This window comes from Ursus americanus, chromosome 19, assembly GCF_024610735.1.
Source record: "Ursus americanus isolate L20-20 chromosome 19, mUrsAme1.1.p, whole genome shotgun sequence".
Classification (NCBI taxonomy): Eukaryota; Metazoa; Chordata; class Mammalia; order Carnivora; family Ursidae; genus Ursus; species Ursus americanus.
The window spans coordinates 25,979,830-26,003,128 of NC_142145.1; the positions used below are offsets into that span (position 1 = coordinate 25,979,830).

The window sequence follows — 23,299 nt, forward strand, 5'->3', positions numbered from 1 at the left end:
AAGACTGGAAGATCTGGCAGTGTTGGGTTCAAATCTCTAGGTTCGGTGGGAGCTGCACCGCGGTTGTGTCGTTCAGGTAGTCTCACCCTCCGTCACAGCCCCCACCTCTTCTTTCTTACAGCCAGCTTACTTTACCCACATGTCAGTTACTGTGTTCCAAGTTCCAACAGGCATTGTGACTTCTGCTTTAGGAGAAAATACCGCATGTTGGGTGAAGTTAAATGTTCCTCCCACATTAGGCCAGATTCCTATCTCCCTGTGAACTTAGATACACTTCAGATCTACTTTTTAAATAGAGATTAAACATAAACTAATCTTATGTCTTAGTCGGTCTCTCTCAGAGCCCCACAAAAATCAAGGAATAAAGAAGGTAAAACTCAAAAGGAGAGCCCACAAGAGGAGATACCAGTGGCCGAGAGGGCACAGTGATTTAAAGGATAGAAGTGGATAGGTTGTTGATAACAAAAATCTGTGCGAAGAAAGACAACCAAAACTTATCCTGTAGAACCTCAAAGGTTAAAGGCTTAGAGACACTAGGTAGAGAGGAGGTGAGGTGTGAGGTAGGGTTGAGAAGCAAAGAATTAGTTTGAAGCCGGTAAACAAAACGGTTGGAGCCCCAGGAACCATGAAAGTGAAGACCTTGGGGAGAGTGGGCATGGTGGTGAGCCTGGGTGAGCTACAGGGCTGCAAACGGCGACTCGGTCTATCTCCACTTATTCTAGAAGAGTTCCTGGTTCCTTTCCCCTTAAAACATCAGGACCAGAGGGTATGGGAATGGAATAACAGTTTACCTGCTATTGGCCTTTCGGAAACTAATACTGATCAGTATCTAATAGATCAGAGAATATGTTGCAAAAAATCAGAAGAGATACTTCAAAAATTAAGCAAATGATAAAACAAGGCACTTAATTCCTGGAAAGACAAAACCAACATATAAAGGAAATGTAATTTTGATTCACTAGTGGCTCTGCATGAACAGTATGTGTTCTCATAGAAATACCAATTATTAAGTAAACCTAAAATCATAACTGTTTGATGATGGGGAAAGACCTGTGTATTTGGTAGGGACACGGCAGAAGGATGAAAGAGCTACATTTCATTTCATGCAAAGCAAGAAGTCATTAGATAGAGGAGAAAATGGATAAAGAAGTCACTGAAATACAGCGTGACCTACAAACATACTTGCCTAATTATTTGGAGACAAACTTTCCAAGGGAAAGAGGAGGATTGAATATGCGATTGAATAAGACGGAAGTATTACAAAGATGAACTTGGAGATTCTTAGGAGGAATGGAGGAAGGATGTGGAGGTGTGTCAGGTACATAGCTGTGTGGGAGTCTGTGTGTATTTATTATGAGGGGTGGCAAAACCACGCTTACCCTGACTGGAGTAAGGAAAGAGCAGTGAGCTAAACGGGGCCGAACATTGGCACAAAGCATGCTATCCACAGGGGCTTTCTACTTTGCCCCTTTTTACCTGTTCACTTTTAAGTACACACACACAAATGTATCTACTTTGCAACCACAACAAATTAGCAACAACAATTGAGGTTCCATCCAAATGAGATTTTATGAAATCAGAAAGGATGGTAGTGGCCACAAGCTAATGGATTAACAGCTGCAAGATATGTCCACTGACAGCCTGACAAAGAAGATGACCCCGGGACACCTGGGTGGCTCAGTCAGTTAAGTGTCTGCCTTCGGCTCAGGTCATGATCCTGCGGTCTTGGGATCAAGTCCCACATTGGGCTCCTTGCTCAGCGGGGAGCCTGCTTCTCCCTCTGCCTGCCGCTCCCCCTGCTTGTGCTCTCTCTCTCTCTCTGACAAATAAATAAAATCTTTAAAAAAGAAAAAAAATGACCCCAAAACACAGGAAGCAGATGCTGGAAATTGAACAGTACAGCAGTCTGAGGCCATTTAGTTTGGAGACTTCGACATCTAGGCTAACGCTAGTGCTGGATAGTGTAAGACCTTCATGATCGTGAAGAAGCTTAAGTTTAGCGTATACTAAGATGAAATGTCTTTGTTTATTTTTAACTCCTTATATAGGTGTATTTTCAGTTTGACTGCATTGCCCATGAAATGGCATTTTAAAAAGGCATTTGAGGGTATTCTGCTCAAAATAACCAGTACCCCCCAAAACGCTTTGTTTTTGTTTAAAATTAGGGTAAAATCCTTTGGAATATTTAGCTATCCAAAATGTCCCTTTTCCTGCAAGCTTTTCTTCAGAGGAGGAGTGTGCCTTGCAGGGATGAAGAAAATGAGGTGAGGAAGGGAAGAAGGAGGGGACAACCACAGGTAAGTTCTAGCCGGGAAGAGGGGTGGTGGCATCACTTAGCGGCATTTTTCAGGGGTTGAAAGTAGATGGCTCAGATCGTGAATTTCTGAGGGAGATGCTTCCAGCTGTTGACCACTGCATAAGGAGATGTGGGGGAGCCTAAGGGCAGGGAAGACCCAGGACGACTGTTCTGGAATCTCAGGTTCCCCATCCTAAGCTTTGGATCCGCCGAGGACCTGTGGCGGTGGGAAGAGGGCAGAGCACAGGGGATGTGGAGAGTCCAAAGATGATACTAGGGGCCAGAACTCCAAAGGCTCAGATGAAGCTGGTGGTGGTGGCGGCAGCCCTGCTGCTAGCCCAAAACTCCAGATGCTCCCCTGAGGCGTAGCAGCAACCTCTGCGGGGGAGCTAGTCTGCTAGGGCTTTGCTGCTGATAGAACTGGTTGGGGTCAGAGTTAGGGAGAGCTGATGACACTCAGGATGTTGTCAGAAGAAGCACTGCATGTCCTTCCCCACGCCCATTCCTAACCACCCGCAAGCCCATGAGCTGGTCGGATGGTCTGTCACACTTAACTTCTAATGGGCCCCCCAACTTGGAGCCACTGTGCATTCTAACACAGCTTCCCAAACTAGGTCTTTTTCTTCGAAATGAAAATACCAATTCACAAACAAGGAACACTGTAAGAATCTGTTCATCAAATTGTATGGAGTCGAATTGTGAGAAAAGTTTCCATTGCGTGACTGATAGCATATACACCTGTAATTAACATCTTCAGTGTTTTGCTGGCATCAATCAGGAAAAATTAACAAGAATATCTCTTTTTTCCAAAATAGTACAGTTGTTCAAACGAACTCAGTCTTCAAGGATAATTTTCTCTTTTCTCTCCCAATCATTATGCTCTTCTCCCGCTTACACTAATAAATTGGAAGGCCTCTGTGGTGGTCTCTGTGGCCAGGTCAGGGTAGATGTGATTTCATACAGACTCGAACTCACTTTGCCAGGCCGAGTATCTCTGAGTCAGATTCTTTGCTGAAGGCTTGGTGTGAGCTAACACATCTAAGAAGTCGGCAGTGGTCACTGTATCCAGCTGGATTCCAGGTAAATTGCTGTTCTCTAGATAAAAACACAACAGTAACAGCGCAGTAATTGACCTTATGGTGATTCGTGCTCTTGAAATGCTAATAGACTTTTTTTCAAGACAATGCATAATGCAGCATTCTTAATGGTTAATGCAGCAAAAGGCAAGACTAAAGAGAGCTGGAGGAGAAATTCTTTAATGTGCAACTTAGCCCCTGAAGCCCAGATAAAAAATATGACTTAAATGTATCGTTATCAAGGTAGTGTTTAAGAGTTATATAGTGCCGCAAATGGATCCAGCCCAACATCATACTGTGCCAGAGAAATAAAAGCCTGAGCCCTAAGGAGTTTATCATCTGCGGCAAAGTTGATCCAAAACAGAACACCACAGAAGAGATGAGTTGAGTACGTGGAGGACAGTTTGACCAAAGAATGTGTTTGCAAGTGCAAAGAGCCACCGAGCACAGGAGCAAGGCTCCATCTGCTGGTGAAAGTTGGATTTTTAAACAAATTTCTCTCCCAGAGCACCTTCGCTGTGATCCCAACCATACCTGATTGGTGATTTTCAAGTGCACTGAAGATCTTCCTCATAGGCCGCATGGCTGCTTCCCTGCAGACGAGCTTAATGTCTGAGCCCGAGTAGCCCTCAGTCTCCTGAAACAGCCGCAGACCAGCCGTTGGTCAGTAATCACAGTGCTGGTGATGATTACGTTCTTATAGGCAAGACCCAGTACGCAACTAATGAATCATTGAACACTACATCCAAAACTAATGATGTGTACTATATGTTGGCTAATTGAATTTAAATAAATTGAAAAAAGAGCCCCTGTTTAGAATCTGTATCTGTCCCCCACGAACACCACACAAAGATTCCCAGATCTATCATGTTTGGGGGTAGAGAGGCTGCTTACGTGTTTGGATAACCTGAGAAGCTGGGCAGTAAACAACTCCCTAATGCCATCATGCTGGAAGATGCTGGTGAAGGACCAGACCACCCATGGTAGCCTAATGGGGTCCTTGTGCCCAAATTCAGGGATGATCAAATTTGGAAGGCACTTGTGTTCTTGTGAATAAGATCATACCTGCCTTTGAGGAACCTCAGAGAACATCGTTCAGCTGTTCATCATTCAGGTGAACAGAGAATATGTTCAAGTGTCCACTCAGAGGAGGCAGTGACACCAGTGACCATGAGGGTAGCAGATATGTACCCCCATTTCCATTTGTAGAAGATTTGAATCATCACGGTAATCCTTTGTGGTATATCGGTTACCCGTTTTGCAGATGAAGAAACAGACTTAGAGAGTCAGTGGTTTCCCTGAGGCCACACAGCTAATAAGGGGCAGGACCAGGATTTGACTGTAGGTTCTGAGTCGAAACCCTCTGCTATTTCCACTACATGGCACTGTTTCTCCCTGCTTGAATGAAGATGTGCATTGCTGGGCAGCTCAGGTCTTTTCTAAGTGACTCAAGGAATATGCCCCAAAACAGCTCATGAGAGGACCCGACCCAGAAGATTCGTGTGGTGGCTGCTTGGCCTGCAGGTGCTCCCTCCAGGCAGCTTACCTGGCTCAGCACGCGGTACTCCAGCTCCGTGCGCAGCTCCAGAGCCCTGCTCTTGCTCACGGGGGGCAGCCAGTGGTGGATCATGGCTTGCCTGGCCTCCCGGCTGGGGAGATCCACCAGAATCCTTTTCTCCAGGCGGCGTAACATGGCACAGTCCAGCTCCCTGAGATCACGTAGGAAATGGAGGAACTGATTAGAGTGATCAACTCACTTCTTAAGCAGTAACTATATTTTAAGAACAGTTTACCGTTGTAGGAAGCCATTCTGCATTTTACCTGTTACATCTATACTTGAGCGAACAGGAAAATCACCTCATGTTGTTTGGGAGAAAGACTTGGTTAAAAAAAGAAAATACATCCCCAAAATACCTCATGTAAAGGAGATCATTTTAGGTGACTTAATTTGGGGGAAAAATCCAACTAACAACAGCCACACGTGAGCATTCCCATTGCAGACATACCATGAATTATTCAGTCTAAAGCTGCCTGTGAGTTATTATTCCTGACAATAACTTGGGCACGCTGGGAAGTACATTAATTCTTCCCAAATTCTCATACATTCTGGAGTGAATGACTGTCTCACGCCATTGCTCTGCTGAACTCAAAAGAGCAAAAGTTCCTTCCAGGGTGCCCAACGCAAGTGTGGCCCTTTGAGACCCACAAGCCTGCCCCTCCCAAAACACTGTCAGGTCGGGTTTATGCAGTTTCGCATCTGTGAGCCAATTCTCTAAGTTCTTAATATAAAATTTCCAAACAGAAAAGTGGAATAAAACAATGGATATCCATAAACCTTCCATCTTGATTCAACAGCAGTTAATATTTCATCATATCTGCTTCATATCTATTTATCCAGCCAAACTATTTCAAAGTAAATTACATCATGAAATCTCACGCCTAAATACTTTAGCATACATTTCCCCCAATAAGGACATTTTCTTACATAGCTTCAATACTATTATGACACTCAGCAGAATTAACACTGATTGCATAAAATGTCTGATGCTCATTCCATATTCAAATCTCTCCAGTCATCCCCAAAATACCTTTTCCAACCCAAATCCAATCAAGAATCATGCATTACATATGGTTATATCTCTTAAATCTCTTATAATCTAGACCAGTCTCCTTGCCCTTTCTTTAGACTTTGCCTTGACCAAAATAAGACACATTCTGGACTCCCCTGATGTTTTCCTCATGGTATCATGTAACTGGTTCCTCTGTGCCCTGTCCTCCAAGATGGAACATAGATCTAAAAGCTTAATTAGAATCAGGGTAGTGATTTTTGGCAAGTATATTTCATAGATGATTTTATGTTTTCATATTCATTACATTGGGATCCACATGTTGGTGTGTCCCACTATTAGTGATGTGGTGTTTAATTACTGGGATCATCTGATGACCACAGACCACTCCATTGTAAACATCTCTTTGCAAGTAGTAAGTATTCTGTGTGCAATACTTTGAAGTTTTTTTTTTTTTAAGATTTTATTTATTTATTTGACAGAGACAGAGACAGCCAGCGAGAGAGGGAACACAAGCAGGGGGAGCGGGAGAGGAAGAAGCAGGCTCATAGCGGAGGAGCCTGATGTGGGGCTCGATCCCGTAACGCCGGGATCACGCCCTGAGCCGAAGGCAGGCGCTTAACCACTGTGCCACCCAGGCGCCCCTGTGTGCAATACTTTGGCACTGTGTAAATACTCCTTTTCCCATCCCCTTTCAGCTAGTGGTTTTAGCATCTGTTAATGATCTTTGAATTGGTTATTTCATAAGAGTGGTACAAAATAGTGATTAAAATTTTTTTTCATTCCAAATGTATTATTTGGCACTATTCGGTAAAATAGAGCTTTCCCTCATTAAGGGGGCTCTTTGATTACCCTGTATTACCATCCCTATTAATAGATCGTTTTTAGTGTGAGTTTGTGAACTGTTTTTATGTTAAAATTTCAGGTTCCTAGAATGGAGGGAAACATCTCTTTGATTTCCTAGTATAGAAATGAGGCAATGCTTGTGTGTTGGTCTGGCCTAACCATTAATAAAGAGTAACAAGGAAAGCATCATCACCAGATATTTCTCATTCATAAAGACACAATTTCCAGCGCATCTTCCTGTTCTTCCTCATTCTGAATCTCTGTCCTGATATTCCCTTTTACATTGAAAATTGAAAACATCCTTTCGGAGAGCATATGTGAATCCTAACTTGGGGTGATTAGATTTCTTTAAAGATTCTGTCTTGTCTTTACCTGTTGTTCCTCTAGTCCTGAGCTGAGACTCCATAGTGTGAGGGTGCTTCGCCAGCAATAACAACCACCTATTGCTTTTTTGCATTTGCTTTGTACTTCATCGGTCTCGCACTGTTGAAATTTCATTTCATGTCAGAGACTCAGCCTTGCCCCTCTATGCAGCCATTCCCCCCTCTCAAGGCCAACATTTCTAGTTAAGGCACAGGGTCAAGGAAATGTTGCAAAACTCTAGGAAATTTTTTTTTTGTATTTGAAATATTAATAAAAACTGTTGCTTAACTAGTAGTTCTAAGCGGCAGGCACTGGCTTTAGCATTTTACAGATATTAACTCACTTAATTCTCACAACAACCCTACAAGGTAGGTACTATTTTTTATCCATTTTAAGGAGAGGCAACTGAGGCACAGAGGTTGAGTAGCTTGCTTGAGGTCAGAAAGCTAGAGAATGGTGGCAGTAGATTTGAACCTGAACAGTGAGAGCCCAGAGCCTGTGCCTCGGATACTGGTCTGATGCCAGCACGGTAAGTGCAAGTAGACTGCCGACTCCTACCATGGTGAAATTTCAGGACCCCAAGAACAAAGAGGATCGTAAAAGCTTCCAGAGAGAAAAAACAGATTACAGACAAAGGATCAGTAATAAGACTTCTCATCAGCAATGCAAGACATTAAAGGAAAATAGAGTAATGCCTTCAAACTTCTGTGGAAAAGTGATTTCCAATGTAGAAGTCTATATCTTGATCAAACAACTAAGAGGACAGAGTAAAGATATGTTCAACATGCAAAGCCTACAAGTCTTTATCTCCCATGCACCCTTTATCAGGAAAGTACTGAAAGACCAAAGGGAGAGCCTAAACCAAACCAAAGGGCTCCATGGGATTCAAGAAACAGGAGGAAAAGGACATCTCCAGGATGATGAGGTGAGCTCCCGCAGTCTCCTTCTCTACTGGGTACAGAGGATCATCAGGTCAGTTTGGTGTTGGCAAGAAGGTTCTGGCAGACATGGCTCCAAGAAGATGAAATCGATAGAATACCTGGTATGTCTGAATGAATCCAGAGTGGATTCAGACAGTAGAGAGTTGTGGCTGAATGGGAGGAGATGGTGGGAAAGGAAAGGAGGTGAGGGAGGGATAATTCAATAGAGGAGAAACCATTAAATTCACAATTTAGGAATTCAGTTCAGGTCAGCAATACTGACCACTTGCCAAGTGTGTTGTTACTGCTAAGTCTTCAAAATACAGAAATTAATGAGACACACTCCCTCCTTATGAATAACTAGAGGCAATACTAGGGAGGTTTTGACCTTGGACTGCAGGAGTGTTTGTCCTGTAAACATCAAAGATAAAAATGGGACTTGAGATCGGACTAAAACCCAGGAAGGAAACAGAGACTACCCTGAAGGAAATTGCAGAGCTGGGGGCCACAAGCTGTTGCTGTATTTCTTTCAAGGCCTTGCCTTGGACCAGCTGCACCTCCTGCAAGGACAGGGGACTGCAGAAGGAACGTTCTTTTGTAGGGGTACCTTCTCCCGGGTCTCCCCATCCCTTCTGAAGTGACTTCTTATTGAAAAGAAGACCAGATCCTCAGAATGCCTTAGGAAAATGGAGTCATGCAGGAGGTGGGAAACAATACCTCACTATAGATGTCTATATTGATCAACTAATGCCCTAAAGCAAGAGATTTACCTCAAAACTGCTTGTGGGCACAAAATAAGTGCAACTCTCTGACAGCCAGGTCTGATGGATGCACTTTTAATGACATCAATAATAATATAATCATGCAAGGGAGGAAACAAAGGACAAATGGAATGTACCCAGGAATTACTCTTTATGCCAATACAGTTATATGAAAAAATTGAATGTGTGGCAACCAGAAAACACTCCCTTTAGCTCTTACACTTTGATTGTTGACTAGTTGTTCCGTTCTCATGTCTCCTTTATTTTGCTTCTCGGGTACCTTCATCACCTCAAAAAACACAAGCAACCAGCAAGAGTGACATGAGACCTGGCAGAGCCTCACAAGGCCTCAGGCCCGGGCTGCTGGGCCTGTGCTCACTGGCCTCCCAGACAGCCTCCTGGCCCTGAGACCTTGCACCCGAGCACCCGGGGTTCTGCGCCAAACCTGAATTCAGGGCCTCTCCTCAGCCCTTTGCCTGTCTCTCCTGTTAAACCGTGTGGTTCCTGGGACACAGATAATTCCAAATTTTACAGAATTTGGAAACAGAACGTAATTCTGTTTCATTCAACAGTTAAAACATTATTAAGTTCAAACTCTCTCAGCGTGGCAGGAGGAAAGGAACCTTCCATTTTGTAAGCAGCCTTCGTAGTACGTCTATAACCCACATGAAGGGAGTGATCATGGCCGCCCTTGAAGAGCAGAGTAAGGAACTCACTATTCTGCAGTAGAGCCAGTGAATAACGGGGAGCCAGTGAATAAAGCATTAAAGGTTACTTCGTCTCCCACAGTGAACCCCACACAAGCTGACTTTTATCTGCATTTCCCATGTGGGCCAAACTGGTCTGTTTGCTGTTCTCGGAGTCCACATTCTGCCATCCTTGTTGAGCTTCTACTCAGCAATTTTCGCTTCCTTTGTCTACCAAGAGCCAGGTCATTTCACAAGTCCAGTTCAAGTGTGCTGTAGTCCATGAAGACTTTATTTTCTTTTAAATTTCTGTTCTCAGAAATGGCCTCCTCCCTGTACCATTGTATTTTACTTGTTTGTACCATTCACATAGTACTGGCTGTATCCCCATCTCAAGTTATCTGTGTTTATATCTCATTCATCGTCCATTAGATAGCCAGCTTCCAGAGGCCAAGGATCATGGACCATATTTCTTGAGTTCCCCATCCAGCCATCACGCAGAATACTCAGAATAAGTGCTCAATAAAGACTACTTGGATGAATGAATGAACTTTTGGTGCAGGGCTATTGGCTTCATGTAAAACGGTCTGCTTCCTTAAAGCCCAGCATTCATTTATGAAGGTTTATCTGCTTTGTTGAAAATTAGCATTGTATAGTCATTAGTTCTAATTAATAGAGAAAATCAGCATCATCTCGGGCAATGGGAATAAAACTTTCTGTTTTCATCTTTAGTGAAAATAATAGAAACAATGATTTTAGGGGATGATTCATCAAACTCACTTGGCTGGGCAATGCTTTTGAAGATGAATTGAAAGATGTAGTCTCGAGGCGCCTGGGTGGCTCAGTCAGTTAAGTGTCTGCCTTCGGCTCAGGTCATGATTTCAGGGTCCTGGGATCCAGCCTCACATCAAGCCCCACATTGGGCTCCCTGATCAGCAGGGGGTCTTGCTGCTCCCTCTCCCTCTGCCCCTCCCCTTGCTCATGCATGCTCTCCCTCTTTCTCCCAAATAAATAAGTAAAATCTTGGAAGGAAGGAAGGGAGGGAGGGAAGGAGAGAAAGGAAAAGAAAGAAAGAAAGATGTAGTCTTCGTATGGAGTCTCCAGCCTCTCCTCTCCAGAGACTCCTCATTCTGAGGAGTGAATTTACAAGCCCCAGACAAGAGGATCCAGTAGGAAAGTCTGGATCAATCAGTTCAGTTTATGCCCTACTGATATTTGGGTTAAGAGCATCATTTCTTTATAATAAAGAGTAAAAATTATTTCTAATTACTATAATACCAACAACGAAGATATATTCCCATTATTCCTGCCAGCAAATATATTATCAATAATTGATTTGTAAAAAATGGGAAGATTGTTTGCAGCAAAGTGAAGAACTCTAGATATCCAGAAATCTCTTGTTATAAAGCCCCTTTAAAAACGATGAATTATAGGAAACGCTTTTTGAATACACAATAAATGAGCCCACAAGGAAGCAGGGCCAAAATTCTTGAGGACTAAAAATGAAGAGGAAGCTGAAAATCAACACTGAGCATTTGAAGTTGAAGCTGTGGCTGACTTGGGGTGTTTGCCTCTTAGGTACAAAAGGTTTGGATCTGCAAGTTTACATGTGGGATGGCATAGAAGGCCTTGGGCACATTCAAGATGGGAGGTGGAATCAAAGCCCATTACATAAAACAACCAGAGGGCACATACTCTATGAAAGGGTGGGTCAGGAAAATATGCCCACTGCCAAGGAAGGAACAGGAAATCTGTCTGTCTTGCACTTTAGGGTCTTCCTTTGTGATTCAGAATACAGACCTACCCTCATTGGCATGATCAGAGAAACCTTAAGCTGAGAATTAGCTTAAAGTGGTCTAAAGCTTGACACAAATATAAATTTTCTCTGGAAGCACACATGCAAGACTCACAGACAGAGTCCCCTTCATTAAATGTAAGCTCACCATCTAAAATTACAAGACCTGTAACAAACCACCATGTAATGAGAGCAGGAGAAACTTAACAGAATTAGACTCCACTGGTCTGGAGCACAAAATGATTGTGTTTAAGATGTATAAAAGATAAAAGGGGATCGAAGAGAAGAGACCTTTACTTCTGGCCGAGCTGGAATAGCCCATCCTCTTAGAATCAAAAATCCCTAAACATAATGCATCCTACAAATGCCGGGAAACACTGAAGGGTGAAAGGAGGAGGAGGACAGACTGGGCCCCTTGGGACTTGAGGGATGACGTGGCAGTGGCTTCTCTGGGTTTTCCTTTTGCCTCTCATATATCCCCAGTGGGGCACTGGAGACACCTAGGCCCCAAAACTGCTAACATGCACAGGCAAAAGCCCATTCTCTTTATACAAAGGACTATGAAAACCTTTTGATAATCCCTGCTCTACTCCAGCCAAACACTGAAGAAAATATCTGCTTCCCACCTATAAGTATCTGCGGGGCTGAGCTGGGAGCTGAGTCGTGGTGGGAGGAGCATGATCCAGCAGGCTGATGCCATCTTAAAACCCTCAAGAAAAAGAAAAAAATCAAATAAATTATGGCCTACCCATAAGTGGGATTCTATATGGAGTTGGGTAGATTTTCAAACTTGTCCATAATATATGAAGTGAAAGAACAAAAAATGCAGGCCATACAAGAAAATAATTTGTATCCATAGGTTGATCACAGTTTATATCATGTGTGTGTGTGTGTGTATACACTGCACACACAAGAATCTGGGAAGATTTCTATTTACCAGGGTGCATTTACAGGGGACCATTCACTTTCAAGCAGTACCGAAGTATATACTATATTTTTAATGAGTATGTGTGTATTACTTTTCTACATAGTCAAAACAGTAAAACTATTTCTTCTTTGGGGAAAAAAAATTACCGTGGAAAGCTACACAGCAACAAATGATGATAACTACACCATTTTCTCCAGAAGGTATATACAAAGAGGCTAATCCCTGTGTCACAGTAGTAAAATTATGAGTACTTTTTTCTAGCTCTCAAATTTCCCATAAAACAGATATACTGATTTCATAATTTGTAAAATTTGGTTTTAAAATTATAGTTCACATGTCAACCTGCACCATTAAGAAGAAAAAAGAAATGCCACGGTAGGTTGAAAAGAGGTTGAAAGAGGTTCTGTCTGGTGGAACAAAGCAAACAGAGTAAGATGTGAACAGGACAAGGGCAAGGTTACCACTAGCAACCTCCTGCTTAGCCAGTCCTGTGCCCTCCCCACTGCACCTACCCAGTCCTGCACCACACCTTTCTTTCCTGGTTGTGTTAGAATCACCCGACAACCTCACGTGGAAGATCATGGACTTGATATTGTTGCATGGGATAGTGATGTTATGTATGGGCAGAAGCAATTTCAAGCAAAACAGTTTGACCACTGGTAGGCACAAAAATACAGTGAACAATAAAAAGCCTGCAAGCATGACTGAATGCAATTGCAGTGAAAAAGATGCAGTCATCAGATCAGAGTGAGTTCACGCAAACCACTGTTTCCCAAAGCATTCTCAAATGGAACGTTGGTCTTGTGAAATGCTCCTTGAGGAAAGGATTCTGGGGTCAAATAAGTATGGAACATACCGCTTTCTCATCACTTTCTCATAGCTTCTTTTGGAGAGTCACAACGCACAATAACATCCTAAAGGCACTGAGAAGTCCTGTCATGGAGGGAAACCAGTTGAACTGTCTTTAATTCAGTATCTCTTGAATTTATTAGATCACTAGGTTCTATCCTTTGTATAATGCTTATTGACCTATGGCAGACCACTCTCAGAGAAACGTTGATCCGGAGGGTGATGATAGCCAAGGCGTGAGGCTTTCCCCTGGAGCCCGCGAAATGCATGGAGAGATTGTAGGAAGAACAGGGGTTATGTGTGCTCTCTTCAGTCCCATGCACACACTTTTATAGAAATATCACACCAGAGAGGAGACAGCTCCTATAGGAAGAAGTCACTTTACATAGGTAAATTCTTGCACGTTCCCAGTGCAATAATCTCCTGGATCTTATTCTTTCTTCTGAACATTAGGATTGGGGTTTGTTTGTTTTTAATCCAAAGTTTGGTCATACTCAGTGTTTGATTTTTAAGGATAGTGAACTTTCTAGCCCTTCTGCAGTAGTAAATAAGAGATGAGTTTCATCATGCTTCACACATAAAATTTTCCCACCGTATTTGTAAAACATCTAAAGATGGCATTTGCCTTAATGGCCCTGGTCAGTATTTTCTTTCCCTCTAGACTCTTAGGCCTGAGTTTGTGCACACTTAACAATGGAAGTGGGTCAAATTAGCCATAATCGTGCTCACTAAACATTTCTTACATGGCTGTTATTTTAATGATAATATTACAAATGCAACATTTGTTATTCTCCTCATTGCTTATTTACACATCAAATGACGCAGCCACACTGTTATTTCTTGCTTCCTTCTGGTCCTCTCTGGGATGCTGTAGCTGAGGACAGGTGCTCCTTGGAGGAGAGGCTGCACACCATCTCACTGCTGAGAAGGGAGAAATGACCAACCCTCTAAGAAAGAATGGATTGCCCTGCCCAGGGAAAATGGTAAGTTAACAAGTAGTAAATGAGAGCCTTGTGCCCTGAAAGATGCTGTAAGTGAGAACTAACACTAACCAACCATGAAGAATCTCTTTGGAGATTTTAAGATTGGGTTTTTATATAGTTTGGTATGATTTAGTTATTTCCGGCAGAAGGACAGTCTGCTGTAATCAGATAATTTTGCTCCCTCATGTAAGGCCCTGAAGCCAAGATAAAGGTCTGTTCCAATAGCCTTGAGAAGAATGCGGTATTTCCTCATACATGGACTTGGGCAGTATGTAGCAAGGGGCTTACAAACCATCCACGTCCTTTTACACAGTAATCCTACTTCCGGAAATTTGTCCTAAAGCAAAAAACCAAATTTTGGTCACAGATTTTTATTCAAGGAAGTTCATTTCAGTGTTATTTATAATAGAGAAAAGTTGGGAGCATCATATATGTTCAACAGGAAAGGAATGATTAACTAAATTGTGGTATATTCACATTTGGGAATTTTGGACAGCCATTACAAAATCCAATTTTCAAGGATTATTTAATGACTTTGGAAATGTTCTCAGTATAATGTTAAGTAATGAAAGCAGGACACTAGTGGGAATACAAAATGTACAACCTCTATAGAGGGAAATTTGGCAATCTCTACTATAATTTCATGCACATTAACCCTTTGACCCAGCCATTCTATTTCCAGGAACCTCTCCCAAAGATACACTGGCAAATACACAAAGTGATATATGTGCACCATTATTCACAATAGTAAGAGTAGGAATAACCCAAATGCCCATCATCAGGTGATTGGGATAGATTATCGTATGCACAAAATGCAACATACACAGCTACAAAGGGAGTAAGTAAGAACTTTCTGCTCAGAATATTTTGTTAAGTTAAAAATCAAGATACAGAACAATTTATATAATATGCCACCTTTTGTGTAAGTTAACCAAACTCAGTTATTTCTTGGAGTTAAAAAAAAACAAAACCTTGAGAGTTCATCTGTGGGGCATGTGTAGTTTGTCTCTATATAATGTCTGTCACTTCTGGTCAGTGAGTCTCAACTGGGGATGATTTTACCCCCCAGGGAACACTGGGCAATGTCTGAAAGCAAGTTTTGGTTGTTACGATGGGGGTTATGCTCTTGGTATCCAGTGAGGAAAGGCCAGGGACGCTGCTCAGCATCACGCAGTGCACAGGACAGTCCCCACAAAGCATTATCTGGCCCAAAATGTCAGCAGTGCTGAGGTTAAGAAATCCTGAATTAGCACTTCCATCTCAGGCCAGGTGTGTACCATCTTCCTCGTCAAAAATGTTGCTGTCATGAGAGGAGTTGTCTTATTACCGAGAAACTCTGTTACATAATACAGAATATACCTACATATTAGGATTAAGTAAATGTTAATTATATTAATGGTAACTAAGATTTTCACAATTAGAGAAAATGTACAACTGTAAAATCCAATAATTTAACTAAAGCTCTTGTAGTTTTAAATTTGAAGGGGAAATACTAGTGTGAAGTCATTATTTGCTTCTTTTTAAAACTATGTATTTCCCTAGTTCTGCCTGATCAATAGGCCAAGAAGCGATGGTAACTCAGTTAGCAAGGAGCACCCCTAACTGTGAGATTGCAATCTCTAAATATTATTTTTCCCATCAAGGGATACAATGAGTGCAATCCAGACTATTTAGACTTATTACAGGACAGTCTCCCTGACAAGTCAATGGCAAGTGGGAAAAAAAGGGGAGGAGGTCTGTTCTAGATTAAAGGAGACTTAAGGGAAAAACCAGTAACAAAATGCAAACCTTATTTGGATAGCAGCTCAGTAAATTAACTGTAAAAAGACATCTTGGAACAATCTGGGAAATCTGAATATAAACTGGGTATTAGATGATACGGAGGAATTACTGTTAATTTTGTTGGGGGTGGTAATGGCATCGTACAGTAATGGAAGAAAATGTCCCTTTTTTAAAAGATGTATACCGAGGTATGTTTGTGAGAAGTGACTTGACAATAGGATGTGACAACTGGGATATACTTTAAGGTAGTGCAGCAAAACGAAGCAGGGGGCAGGAAGAGATTAAATCAGTCGGGCAAGGGGCACCTGGATGACTCAATCCGCTAAGCTCCTGCCTTCGGCTCAGGTCATGATTTCAGGATCCTGGGATCACACCCCGTGTCGGGCTCCCTGCTCAGTGGGGAGTCTGCTTCTCCCTCTCCCTCTGTGCTCTCTCTCTCAAATTAATAAATTTAAAAATCAATCGGGCAAGATGTTAGTTACTGAAATTGGGAAATGGTGGGTGCTTTTTCCTCTTCTTTACTGTCTGTTTGGAATTTTTCATAATAAGTTTTTTTAGAGCCGAGCATTGCTCAAGGATGGCTCAGAAAGAACATATCGTTCCCAGGGACATTGTGATGATGCAGGCAAAGCTCAAAAGCATGTGCGTATTTGCTGCCCTGATGAGGGGCAATTCTTTTGGAAAAACCTTCTAAGCTTCTTTAATATTTGATTGATTGCCTTTTTTTTCTTTTCTGATCATTTCATTTGAGGTTTACTAAAAACTGATCACCTCAGGGAAATTGTGGCGGCACAGTAACTTCCTCCACAAAGTCCTAGGTATTCACTGGGAGTAGAAGCTTCTCTGTTCCTGTAGAAAATGTGTCAGTCCCCCTGGGGGGCACAGACATTCCCACAGCCATGCACAGACCTTTCTAGCTGATTCGCACGTCACTTGGGACAGGAGTAAAGTGCTTGTGATCAACCCCATTTCAAACGGATGAAGCAGTGGAGGTTCTTTCTCTGAGGGATTTCACAATCACAATTAAACGACAGTTTTCTGCTTGGACTTCACTTTTATATTTGTACATAAATAGATCTATCATGAACACATAAAATGCTGATCACCGTACACATTAGTGAAGTCTTATAAATTTGAGGGAAGGTGGAACCAGGTTGAAATTAGAAATATATTTCAAATAACAGATTGCACGTGAACATCATCTCTTTTCAGTGACTTCTTTTGGAGCTTAGATGACCAGCAAGAGAAACAATAGAAGAGTTTCTCTCCTCATCTTTGTGGAAACAGAAATGGATGGGGTAGAGGTGAGGGTGGAGAGATTGTGTTACTAGTCCCAACTCTGTTGTAGATTTGCTATTGACTTTGGGTGGATTGACCTTCCTTGACCTTGTCTGTGAATGGCAAGAACAGCATTTCCTCATCTGTCTCCTGTCTTACTTGCGGCTCAAAAGAAATAATGTATGTGAAAATATTCTTGGAAGTATAAAGGGATTATAATTATTTTTTAAATATACTTTCCAACTAGATATTGTTTTTCCTTAGTCAGCCTCTCTTATTTCCCAATTCCACTTCTAGAATTGTTCTTAAACCACTCTGGGATACAGTTTGAATAAAAGACTCTGAGAGTAGATTATATTTGCAATTAGAGATTATTTAGCTTCCTATTTACTATGCAACATTAAAGATTTTCCTCCTAATTTAAGAAAAAAGTTTGATTTTAATACTGTTAAAGTATAAACGTATTATTTCTGGAATATTCCTTGAATCCCACCTGAAGACTTCAGCATTTTATAATTCTCTGCCAAAGCCCTGCTTAAATATAGTAAATAATTTGATTTGAAACTCAAAGGTCCATTTTATTTTTTTTTAAAGCCTTTATTTATTTGAGGGGGTGGGGGAGAGAGAACACAAGCAGGGGGAGGGACAGAGGGAGAGGGAGAAACAGACTCCCCTCTGAGCGTGGAGCCTGACGGGGGGCTCAACATGAGGCTTGATCCCAGGACCCTGAGATCATGACGTGAGCTGAAGTCAGACACTTAACTGGCTGAGCCACCCAGGTGCTCCAAAATGTCCATTTTAAGTATTGTTAGTGGTAGGCCTGGTCTATGTTCCTTCTATTAAGGCAGGTTCTTTCATGGAACAGATAGCGAGGACTGAGGACTTGACCAGGAAAGACTTCAGATTAATCCCCCAGGGCTAGATCCAAACAATGAGCCTTTGCCGAAAATGCCCAACATAATGTCTTCAAACGTACTCAGTGGCTCATGAAAATGTGTTCAACGGGCGCCTGGGTAGCTCAGTTGGTTAAGCAAGATGCTATTTCAGCTCAGGTCATGATCTCCGGGTTGTGGGACTGAGCCCCACATAGGGCTCTGTGCTCAGCGGAGAGTCTGCTTGAGATTCTCGGTTCCCATCTCTCCCTGCTCCACGCACACATGCACTCTCTCTCAAACAAATAAATCTTTTTAAAAAAATATAATGTACTAAGCTCTCTTACCATGGCAGGTTAGAGGCTGCCAGGACAAACACGAGATCTTCTGAGCGAGCCAGCCCATCCATCTGCACCAGCAACTCTGTCTTCATCCGAAGGCTTCCTTCATGCTCTCCCCTACAGAGAGACACACAGGTGAGATTCTCCCCAGACATGGAGCCCTTGCTTCCAGGACAAGAGTGGCACTCTCATCAATGATTCGGTGCCGGTAGAACAGGTGACCTGCCTCATTCTAAGGAGCCACTCGTACTAGAGTTGGAGGAAACAAGCAGTTTGGTACAATTTTCACGTAAAGGGTGATAGGAAGGAAGTAAATGAATATAATGATGATATTGGAAAGGAAACCAAAGGCTGGCAGTGAACTAGAGAACAGCTGAAAGGTAGACAGTAGCCCTGATGGACTTAATGCAGCCCAGCGGTTCTACCTGCAGTACTATTTGCCCTTGGAACAAATGGTGTAATTGAGAAGGATCCTTTCATTTCTGTAGCAGGCATCAAAGTACTTTTATATACAGTATTTCTTTTAGTATAATTTGTGGATATAATCCATTAAAGAGAGATGAGCTACTACAATGAATCTGTTTCCATCTCTCCTAATAAGACGACATGGAAAGTATGCTTTCCTCACACAGCAGATTGGGGCTGTCTTCTGTGCAAATTCACCCTCTGAGCCCCACCTCCACCATGCCAAAGACCCTCCCAAAAAGAAGGAGCTCACTACCGGACCTAACAATCTGAACTGGCTCTAAATACTGACTACATTCAGCAGCCTCTCGTTCCTCTTCACTTGTACAGATTGAGATAAAAGGACAAAAAAAGTGCATTTCTTAGACAACCCGACGTTCAGCCTCTCATCTCTGCGAGTGCATGGTGGCCGCATAGATTAGCTGTGTGTGTTTTAAAGAATTGTGCCACTCACTCTCGAACTACCTTTTCCTAAGAGAGAGGACAGTCTCTTACAGTAGAGTTATATATTTATTTATTCATATATTTATATATGTATATATTTGTTTATATATTTATATATTATTTATATATTTATTTAGCATTTACTCTTAAGTATTCTTTTAACATCATATGACCCAAGAAGTCTTCAGAGCACCTGCTCTTAGTCCCTGAGCCTTTGAAGACTCTAGTGTTAGGGTCCAAGTTCCAGACAAAGAAGCTGACATTCAGTGCAAAACCTGGAGCACACAAGGATAGTTGATGAAGTTCCTAAATTAGCACGTTCAGAGCTGTGGGGAACCCTGGGAATGGAGATCGACAAAGCGAAAGAAGAACAAGTGCACAGGTCACTACGGTAAGGCAGGCCACGTGGGCTGGGTCTTTGCAGAGGGAATGACCACTAGGGTGCTCTGTCTGGTGGGTGCCCAGCCGGGTGCCTGTGCACCGGTCTTTTCCCATCAGGTCCTGGATAGAGAGACAGGGTGTCCCAGCCTGGGGCTGACTAGCACCCATTAAGCCATGGCAGTTGTCCCATTTAAATCAATGCCATCAATGCTGGGCCTCTTGGGTGCATCTTAATGGTTGCTTTGCCGTTAGGAAAATGATTTTCAATAAGTAAAATTTCATAAATTATATTGTAGTTATACGTCCAAGAAGCTAAATATTTGCCTTTTATTACTATTAGTTCTGCCTTGATAATGGACCATTAGAGGCCATTAATAAATGCAGCCGGGTTGCAATTTCCCAGAGACCTGTTTTTCGAAACCAGGTTTAGTAAAAAGTTTCAAAGAAGAATACTTCTGGCGGAGACAGAAAGACTTTTTTAAAGCGCACACACACACACACACACACACATACACACACACACACACACACACACAGAAGGCTCACTGCAGTCTGAGATGTGTTCTTTTCTGCTGGGGACATTAAGTGGACACTTAATCTTTAGAGATAACATATGTGACATATTTAAAATCCGACAGGCTGAGCCACAACCTGATGTCACAGAGAAGTGGTGGCTTCCCTGGGCTCACACCCCTTGTCAAGGGCTGCCTCTTGGGACTTGGCCTTTGCAGCCCCGTTCCCCACAGGCAGCCCCTCTGGCTCCAGAGGACGTGGTCACAGGCAGCTATTTTGAGCCAGCAAGACCGTTATGGCAGCCTGGGATCATGGGGCTGGGTGATCTTCGGGCCTGAAAACCACTCTGTGGGGAAAGGGGGAAGGGAGGATGACATTTCCTCCGGTTATAAAAACTACTTAAATCAGCTGTTCAGTTAACAGGATCTAATTTAAAGACCTTTCCACGTGTCTGCAGAAAATTTGTGGGCTTATTAATAGGCTCATTCTGCTGGTAAATGTCGATGGGCTTCCGACCATCAAACACACTTACAAGAGGGGAGAAGTGATGACCAAAAAAACCCCCTGTCTGTTACCCAGGAGCCGTGCCTCTCTGACTCATCACTGACTCCAGCTCGTCCAGGAAGATGGTGGAGGGGGCGTGATAGCGGGCAAGTTCGAATAACACCTGGGTGGGAGAAAAGCAACCATGTATTCAAATTCATATACTTAAGTTCAAGTTCACTGATACTCCCAGAGATTAAAAGCTTAGGATGGCTGTAATATTAAGCATTTATGCTGCACTCTGTTCTTTCACTATAACTTTATAATCATTGCAATTATTTCCCCTTAGCAGAACCCCATGGATGGTCCAATTATTTCCATTTATCACTTGATAAAATTAGAGCAGAGAGAGTTAGTGGTTAGCTCAAGGTTACTAATCATAAATGGGAGAGCTTAAGATATAATGCAGTTCCTGAGCTCCTAGTCAGTCAGTTAGCCCCTGAGACTCCCTGACAATCACATGTTCCATATGGACGGCAAAAGCCTTAGAATGTGTAAAGTCATTTGATGATTTTCCCTTAACCTTTAGGGACAATGAGGGTTATTCTCAGAAGGAAGAACTGTAGCGAGATGATACAGTTCCAGTCATAGGTAACAAGACTGAAGAATTTTGCCCCTTTCTGCTCCCCCAGTTACTCCATGGGGTCCCCATACCACTTCAAACACTGTTGTTTGGTAGGCTCAGGTACTTGAAGGCAATTCCCAATTGACTAAAATGTTCCATTCCAAAATAAAATATTATAGACTGAACGAGAACAGGAATGCAGCCAGCAAAAGAACAGACATATAAAAACAAAATAAAGAGCTCTAAAGGGAGATGTGGTGGTGATGAAAAGAGTATAAAAAACTAAACCTTTTTTTTTTTTAACCTTGAAAGTGATCTCTTGAGCACCATATACAATTCTTCACTGGTTGATCGGAGAAAGCAGTAGAGATTTAGAAAAGAATAGAGGTTCTTTAATAGGCATAGGGGATTTATTCTCCATGTCACTTAGCACTAGCAAAGCATCACAGAACAAATAAGAGGAGAAGAGCCCAGAAAAGGCCAGATTGTGGTTTTCATGAGTAGTGGCAGGTTATCCCTTACAGGTCTCCCTGTCACTGAGCGGGAAATTCCTCACCTTCACCACTGCGTGCATGTATGGGGCATCCGTGCTCGTCCGCAAGTATTTTCTTTTCACAGAATCCTATTTCATATTGGCCGAGACAATTGGCTCAGCCTAATGAACTGAGAGAACAGTGTCAGTGCTGGGACACGCATCACAAATGCCTTTTAGACACAATAGAGATCCTCTCATTAGAAGCCAGTAACTTGTTTTCCTAATCACACACCAAAAAAACCCCAAAATAACTGATAATAAGGATGATTACAACAGCAGCAATCTACCCAATGAAAAGTGGAATATCAGAACTCTTTAATAGAACCATTTATGTTTTTAAGGTGCTCGCTAAGGTGCAGAGAGACCAAGAGGCTCTACAAGACCAAACATCCAGTTGGAAGGAGAACCACATCTGGAGCCTATGTCTCCATATTGACCATGCCACTGCTCTTTCCAGTGCCAGAGAATATATAGAATTCCGGGTAAGTGCTCTGGAAGCATTAGTCTAAAATTTTCAAAAGTACCTGGAGGAAGTTAAATCATATGATTGGGGGGCAAGGGGGAGGGTGTTGAAAGATGTAAGCACCAACAGGTGTGTGCATTTGCTAAAGAGACCACTCAACTATTCAATAGCATCAATTCCTAGGAGGCAAGAACATTAGGAGGGGAGGGAGGAACACAACCCAAGGGTTCCCTATAAATAACTCTAATTGGAATAGAAAGAGAAACAAATGGTAGGAAAGTGTCTCTGATTTAGAGGAAGGTCCTGAAGGGCTCTCTTTATCTGAAAGCTTCATAGTAAAGATCTTGACAGCATGACCAAGACTTTCCAGGTGAGGATCTTTCCAAGAGCTCAGAAAATAATTTCTGAAAGGATAGAAGATGAGATCCTTCAAGGTTAGCAGAGGTTATCTGTTTTCCTCTTGAATTATTTTTTTAAATATCCAAAGCCAAAAATGCATTTCGCAGAAAATAAGAAATACAAATATCTTCTAAACCTATAAAAAGATGTTCATTTGAATTAAATGCATATTTGAGCACTGAAATATTAATCTCACTATCAGATTGGCAAAGATTTTTTTTAAAGATTATTTATTTATTTATTTGATAGCCAGCGAGAGAGGGAACACAAGCAGGGGGAGTGGGAGAGGAAGAAGCAGGCTCCCAGCGGAGGAGCCCGATGTGGGACTCGATCCCGGAACACCGGGATCACGCCCTGAGCTGAAGGCAGACACCTAACAACTGCGCTACCCAGGCGTCCCCCCAGATTGGCAAGATTTTTAAATTTTGGTACTATACAGTGTTGGCCAGGGTGGGGGAAACAAACACGCATATCACTGATGGGTGCGTAAGCTGGTGCAATGCTATTGTCAGGCAATTTGGTGATCAGTGATTTTTTCATTCTCTCTGACCTAGCAACTCTACTTCAAAGAAATTGTCCTACATTACTACATATGCAAGGACATGTATATAGTAAGATTGTTTACTGTAGCTTTGTTCACGATAGCAA

The 23,299-nt window shown here is 42.3% G+C and overlaps 1 protein-coding gene and 1 long non-coding RNA gene across 2 annotated transcripts in view; one reads left to right on the forward strand and one right to left on the reverse strand.

The window, feature by feature from the left end:
- Positions 1 to 2,963: 2,963 nt before the first annotated feature.
- KATNAL2 (katanin catalytic subunit A1 like 2) overlaps positions 2,964 to 23,299 on the reverse strand; it is a 63,274-nt gene continuing 42,938 nt past the window's right edge. Inside the window, exons 12-16 of the mRNA XM_045790017.2 lie at positions 20,722 to 20,813; positions 18,350 to 18,460; positions 4,919 to 5,081; positions 3,907 to 4,009; positions 2,964 to 3,391 (exon numbers count right to left, since the gene is read on the reverse strand). Coding sequence (XP_045645973.1) covers positions 3,252 to 3,391; positions 3,907 to 4,009; positions 4,919 to 5,081; positions 18,350 to 18,460; positions 20,722 to 20,813 — 609 coding nt within the window. The 3' untranslated portion in view covers positions 2,964 to 3,251. The remainder of the gene's footprint in view (positions 3,392 to 3,906; positions 4,010 to 4,918; positions 5,082 to 18,349; positions 18,461 to 20,721; positions 20,814 to 23,299) is intronic.
- Positions 13,960 to 22,266, forward strand: LOC148108477 (uncharacterized). Its single transcript, XR_015727700.1, has 3 exons — positions 13,960 to 14,070; positions 18,358 to 18,478; positions 22,131 to 22,266. It is a non-coding gene; the product is annotated as an uncharacterized LOC148108477 (long non-coding RNA).